This window comes from Colobus angolensis, unplaced genomic scaffold (genome assembly GCF_000951035.1).
Source record: "Colobus angolensis palliatus isolate OR3802 unplaced genomic scaffold, Cang.pa_1.0 Scaffold2, whole genome shotgun sequence".
NCBI lineage: Eukaryota > Metazoa > Chordata > Mammalia > Primates > Cercopithecidae > Colobus > Colobus angolensis.
The window spans coordinates 26,986,503-26,992,763 of NW_012115154.1; the positions used below are offsets into that span (position 1 = coordinate 26,986,503).

The following is a 6,261-nucleotide window of genomic DNA, read 5'->3' on the forward strand; positions in this document are numbered from 1 at the left end:
GGGAATCCGGGGCGGGTTGGGGCGAGACGAGAGCCCCGGCACCCCAAGTCAGGGGGTACTGCACCTGTCCCTTGGGGAGCCCAACGACCGCTCGGTCCTCTGCTGCTCCTGCCTGGCGGTTGCTAGGAGCCCGGGAAGCGCAGGCGCATTGGGAGGGGCCGCGGACCCGCCGAGCAGCGACCACTCGGCCTTCCCCTGCTCCTGCCTGCCAGGTGTTAAAATGCCGGGAATGCGCAGGCGCACTGTGAGAGACCGCAGGGCACGCTGGGCAGGGCCGCTCGGCCCTCTGCTGCTCCTGCCTGCCGGTTGCTAGGCGTTAGGACGCGCCTCCCGAAGTGTGCGGGGCTACAGGTGGCCGGGTGGGCCACGCCTTGCCGGGGCCGAGGACACCGCGGCTGCCCGGGGCCTGCGAGAAGCAATGGAACCCGGAAAGGTCGGTGGGGCGCTGGGTCTGGGCGAGGGGCGGTGGAGCTTCGCGGACTCTTCCGAGCGTCGCTAGCAGCGCCGCCGCCGCCCTCCCTCTGCGCAGCGGTTCTCTCGACCGGGCCGGGGCTTCCCGGAGGAGCCGCGGTGCCTCCGAGGCAGGAAGGGATATGGAGCCGCAGCTGGCCGTCGGCGCGAGGGCTGGCCGGTCGCCGGGCTCCAGGCGGTCGGGAGAGGCGGTGTGTGCAGCCTCAGCCCTGCGGTCGCCGCCGCGGCCGGTCTCTCGCGCCCAGCCTGGGGGCGGCCTCGGCCCCTGCTGCGGGGCCGGGGTGGCGGAGGAGCCACGTTTAAAATTTTATTCAATTTTAGCTGATTTAAGTTTAAATATGACTTGTCACAGTTTAAGAGGTTGAGAGAGTGCAGCCTGGGTGCCTGAGTTTGAATTCTGGCTTTTGTTTTTACTTGTATGACCTTGGCAAAATTACTTAACAGCTCTTGTTTCCTAGTTCATTCAGTGGGCAGAATAATAATGGCAGCATTATAGGGTGTTTAAGAAGATTAAGTGAGATGTTATGTGTAAAAGTGCATAGACCAAACCAATGCCTGCTTTCATTAACACTCAATAAATGTTAAATATTACTGTATTATTCTGTTGTCTATTGATTCCCCACCAAAAGATGAGTAATTTAGTTTGCATACATTTTCTTCTACCTTCACTCCTATTATTTTTTCCCCTATCACTTACCTTTATGTGTTGAATAATATTCCTTAATTTGTATTTTCTGTTACATCAACCTTAGGGTGTTTTGTTGTTGTTGTTGTTTTTGAGACGGAGTCTCACTCTGTCACCAGCCTGGAGTGCAGTGGCGCGAACTTGGCTCACTGCAACCCCCGCCTCCAGGGTTCAAGCGATTCTCCTGCCTCAGCCTCCTGAGTAGCTGGGATTACAGGCGTGCGCCAGCACGCCCAGCTAATTTTTTGTATTTTTAGTAGAGATGAGGTTTCACCATGTTGGCCAGGATGGTCTCGATCTCCTGGCTTGGGTTTTTTTTTTTAAAGATAATTCCCATCTGTCGCCCAGGCTGGAGTACAGTGGCGCGATCTCTGCTTACTGCAACCTCCAACTCCCGGGTTCTAGCGATTTTCCTGCCTCAGCCTCCCGAGTGGCTGGGATTACAGACATGCGCCACCATGCCCGGCTAATTTTTGTATTTTTAGTAGAGATGGGCTTTCTCCATGTTGGTCAGGCTGGTCTCGCACTCCCGACCTCAGGTGATCCGCCTGCCTTGGCCTCCCAAAGTGCTGGGATTACAGGCGTGAGCCACCACGCCCAGCCAACCTTAGATAATATTTTTTAACTTTCCCCTAGTTAAGATTAGGAAGCTACTGCCCTACACTCTCCATTTCTCCCTAAACCCACTAATTTCCTGACCCTGTCTGGTGTCAGGGTCAAAGGGATCATCTTTTCTTACATTCAGTTAATGTACCACAATGGCATGTCTTTCTTAAATGGTCCTATTTGCCTTTTTTTTTTCTTTTTGGCAAAAAAGAACATATGCTGTTTAAAATTTTTAAACCCTAGGATGATCTTCTAGCTTATTAATGTCATATTATCTGTTTAATGAAATCCTCTTAAAAGAAATTCTTCCAAGAGCTCATGACTTTATGTTCTCATCAGGACAAACTGTTTTCTAGACCTGCACAGAGCTATGTCCTGGGAGTTCTTTCTCATTGTGCTTCCGGGTTAGGCCTACTGTTTCTTGGATCAAGTGTCTTCCTCTTTTTTGAAATCTCCCTGCTTTTTCTGATGGAGTATATCCTCACATACCTTTTTCTTTTCTTTTTTTTGAGACAGAGTCTTGCTGTTTCACCCAGGCTGGAGTGCAGTGGCGTGCTCACGGCTCACTGCAGCCTCCACGTCTCAGGCTCAAGCAGCGTTCTTGCCTCGGCCTCCCAAAGTGCTGGGACTACAGGTGTGAGCCACCATGCCTGGCCTATCGCATACCTTTTTAGACAAGAGTGTATGTGGGAAGAAAACTGTATGCCCTAAGAATATCCTTATTATACTGATAGATTGTTTAAGAGTTTGGCTCAGCATAGAATTCTAAGAGCGAAATAATTTCCCAGAACTTTGAAGATGGTATACTTTTTGTCTTCTAGCAGTGTGTTTGACTGATGAGATATCTTTGTGAGTAACATTTTCTTTCTCTCCAGAAGATTTAGGATCTTTATCTGTGATGTTCTGAATATGGATGTAGTTTGTTATAGATCTTTTTCCATTTGTTATTTTTGACATTTGACCATCACTTGGGGTTTTATTCTGATACATATTTAATAAATAAACTTCTTTTTTTTTGAAACAGTCTCGCTCTGTTGCCCACGCTGGAGTGCAATGGCATGATCTCAGCTCACTGCAACCTCCACCTCCCAGGTTCAAGTGATCCTCCTGTCTCAGCCTCCCAGGTAGCTGGGATTACAGATGTGTGCCATCACGCCTGGCTAATTTTTGTATTTTTAGCAGAAACAGGATTTCATCATGTTGGCCAGGCTGGTCTTGATCCGCCTGCCTCGGCCTCTCAAAGTGCTGGGATTATAGGCATGAGCCACTGTGCCCGGCCAGTAAATAAACATTTTTAAAGTAGCAAAAGCAACAGAACCTCAGAGCTGGATATTTCATGGCAACTAATCAATTCCTGTAATAGGTTCTCAATTGCAAATCGGTCTTTAACTTTTTAGAAAGTTAACCCATGGGTCATTATAATCTAATTATGTATCTATTATGCTGTGATAGAGAATTAATTAGTATAGTCTATTTCATAAGGTAAGGGGAAGGATAAAGTTTTCATGAGACTATTGGAATACAATTGTATTGGATTATTTTGGTATTAGAGGTTTTTTTTGTTTTGTTTTTTGTTTTTTTTTGAGACGAAGTCTCGCTCTTGTCCCCCAGGCTGGAGTGCAGTGGCGTGATCTCAGCTCACTCTAATCTCCGCCTCCTGGGTTCAAGCAATTCTCCTGCCTCAGCCTCGCAAGTAGCTGAGATTACTACAGGCACGTGCCACTATGCTGGGCTAATTTTTTTTGTATTTTTAGTAGAGACGGTTTCACCATGTTGGTCAGGCTTGTCTGGAACTCTTGACCTCAGGTGATTCGCCTGCCTCAGTCTCCCAAAGTGCTGGGATTACAGGCGTGACCCACCTTGCCCAGCTGGTATTATAGCTTTTAGTATACACCAAGCTTTTCCTTCAGTTTGTTTCATTGTACTTAGCTGCTCACATAATTGCTATCATGAATATAAATAGTTTTATGTTCTTTATTTGTACTGAGGTCATACCAAGTTTCAGTATGTCGTAGCTTTTGAAAAAAACTTAATGGTGTCTTTGCAGGCTTTATACCTGCCTGCATGGTGACAATTTTCTTTAATATTAGCTCTTTAAAAACTCTTTAATTCATCTTACTTACAATGCATATGACTATTCATTTTTATGGTCAATGAAAATTTTAGAAATTTCTAAGTTTTTTTGTTACATACCAAACAATTGATAGGTAATGTGTGAGTTTATTGTTATGAAATTTATTTATCATAGCTTGAAAAATGTAAACATGTATGTTTGTGTTTTAGGTTATTCTTAGTTTAAAATAAATTTCTACCCTTTTTATTTTGATGTGAGATATGTACTAGTGATGTGAACTGTTTAGGTACAGTGCAATGCCGTTTCATTCTGTTTTTAGAAAGGCTGAATGTTTTAGAGTAGATAGGGTGGGATTTCCAAGGCTGGTCCTCACTAATCCGCTTGTGGGGTTCTTCCTGAGAACCGCAGAAACTCTGGCATGAACTCTCCATTCAAAGCCCTGTGCTGATTCTTGATGAAAGTTTAACACGGCTCCTAGCAGCCTAAGGCTCAACTCTGGGACAGCCCAGCTCAGGGTTGTCTGGAAGAGCTTAGGGCTATCAGAATAATTTACTGTTTTAGCCAACAACCGAGGATAAGTCCCTGACATCCTTTTTAAAGAGAGTTTAAAAGGGCTTAAATTATGAATCCTTCTCTGTCCCTTTGAGATGTCTAAATCTGCAATTCAGGAGTGTCTTTGAAAAGACCAGAAAGGACAGGAGGGCCTCTGTTCCGGTCTCTCTGGAAAGATAGAATCCTATCTACTGTAATTATAGCAGCTAGCAGACACAGCGAGCCTAATCTCAGTTACACTGACCAGCCTTTGTAATTTTTCACTTGAGCTCCCCTAGTCCGGGTTCTCCCCTAAAACACTCGCTCATCTCAGTGCAAACAGAAATGGAGCTCAGCTGTTTCCTGTCCTGCCTGCAGTTACAGAGTGAAATCTGTTTCACCACTCCAACGCCTGGCATCCCCTTACCCACACTTCTCATCCGCCAGCCAAGTCTAGAAAGGAATCAGCCTGAGGTCAGCTCTGTCTACAAAGCAGACTCAGCGCAGTCCGCATTTTAGGCATCTGCCGCTTTGACAAAGCAGCTTGCAAATGGGACTTGAATCTGCAAATACATGCATACTGAAAACACGGGTGCTCCCTGCAGCCACGTTTGTCACACAGAGTACGGAGTGTTAGAGACAACCAGTGTGGTCACCAGCCAGGGCCTAGGTGAGTGAATTACGGTGACTGTAGGGAATAACCTTGAATTCAGCGATGGAAACTGATCATCCTAGTTTTCTTAGTTTCCGTGTTCTTGGGGGCACTTTTCCTACCAGGGAGCGTCAGTTACACAGTCAGGTAATAGAATGAAGACCTGGATAGGCTGCATTTCATAATTTGGCCCTAAGTAATTGGGTAACTTAAAACTTATAGTGTAAACAATTTTGAAAAAAACGAGGACAGCAAAAGGTAAATTATGTCTCGGTCCTAAAGGTGGGAGCCAGCCTTGCACTCTGGGTCTCTTAGCGTGTGTCCTAGTTTGGTGTGTTACCGTACAGGGTGAGTGAAGCACACTGCTCTGGCCATTAGTGGCCCTGCTCATTCCAGTCTGTAAGTCTGAGAATTCACGTTGGTGTCGTTAACCTAAAGAAAATTCAGGCAAAATTAATTATAGAGACTATCAGGGCCACAGCCTGGGAAATACTGGCAGGTGCTCCAGAGAACAGAGGAGAGGCTTGAGTTTAAAGAGAAAGGAGCAAATCAGCAGAGGGGAGGATTACAAAATACTTTGTCAAGAAATCCCATTGGTTTACAGAAGTGACATTGATTATTGATTATTGATTGGTTATCCATCACTGAACTGTAGGTTATGAGTTCTGGTGTCCAGTGTATGACATTGGTAGGTTAATTTATGGCTATTGGCCAGGTGTGGCGGCTCATGTCTCTAATCCTGGTACTTTGGGAGGCTGAGGTGGGAGGACTCCTTGAGGATAGGAGTTCAAGGCCAGCTTGGGCAACATAGCAAGACCCTATCTCTGAAGAAAAAAAAAGAAAGCCTGGGCATTGTGGTGCTATTCTGTGGCCCCAGCTGCTCAGGAGGCTGAGGTGGGAGGATTGCTTGAGCACAGGAGGTCGAGGCTGTAGTGAGCTATGATAGCACCACTGCAATCCAGCCTGGGTGGCAGAATGAGACCCTTTCTCTAATAAGAATAATAGTAATATGGCTGTTGGTGGTGATGCTGAGTCAAGAGGTCATAAAGCAGGCGGCTTATTTAGCTCCGGGTGTGGGTGGGAGCGGGACGTCCTTAGCTCTGGGTGTGGGGGGGAGTGGGACGTCCTTTGCTCCGGGTGTGGGGGGGAGCGGGACTTCCTTAGCTCCGGGTGTAGTGGGGGGAGCAGGACGTCCTTAGCTCTGGGTTGGGGCGGTGGGAGCCGAGGGGACGTCCTTAGCTC

At 46.9% G+C, this 6,261-nt stretch overlaps 1 protein-coding gene across 1 annotated transcript in view; it reads left to right on the top strand.

The window, feature by feature from the left end:
- The first annotated feature begins 263 nt into the window (after nt 1-263).
- The window catches only part of WDR60 (WD repeat domain 60), a 97,694-nt gene continuing 91,696 nt past the window's right edge, over nt 264-6,261 (top strand). The window contains exon 1 of the mRNA XM_011941603.1: nt 264-433. Within this exon, the coding sequence (XP_011796993.1) occupies nt 419-433 (15 nt within the window). The 5' untranslated portion in view covers nt 264-418. The remainder of the gene's footprint in view (nt 434-6,261) is intronic.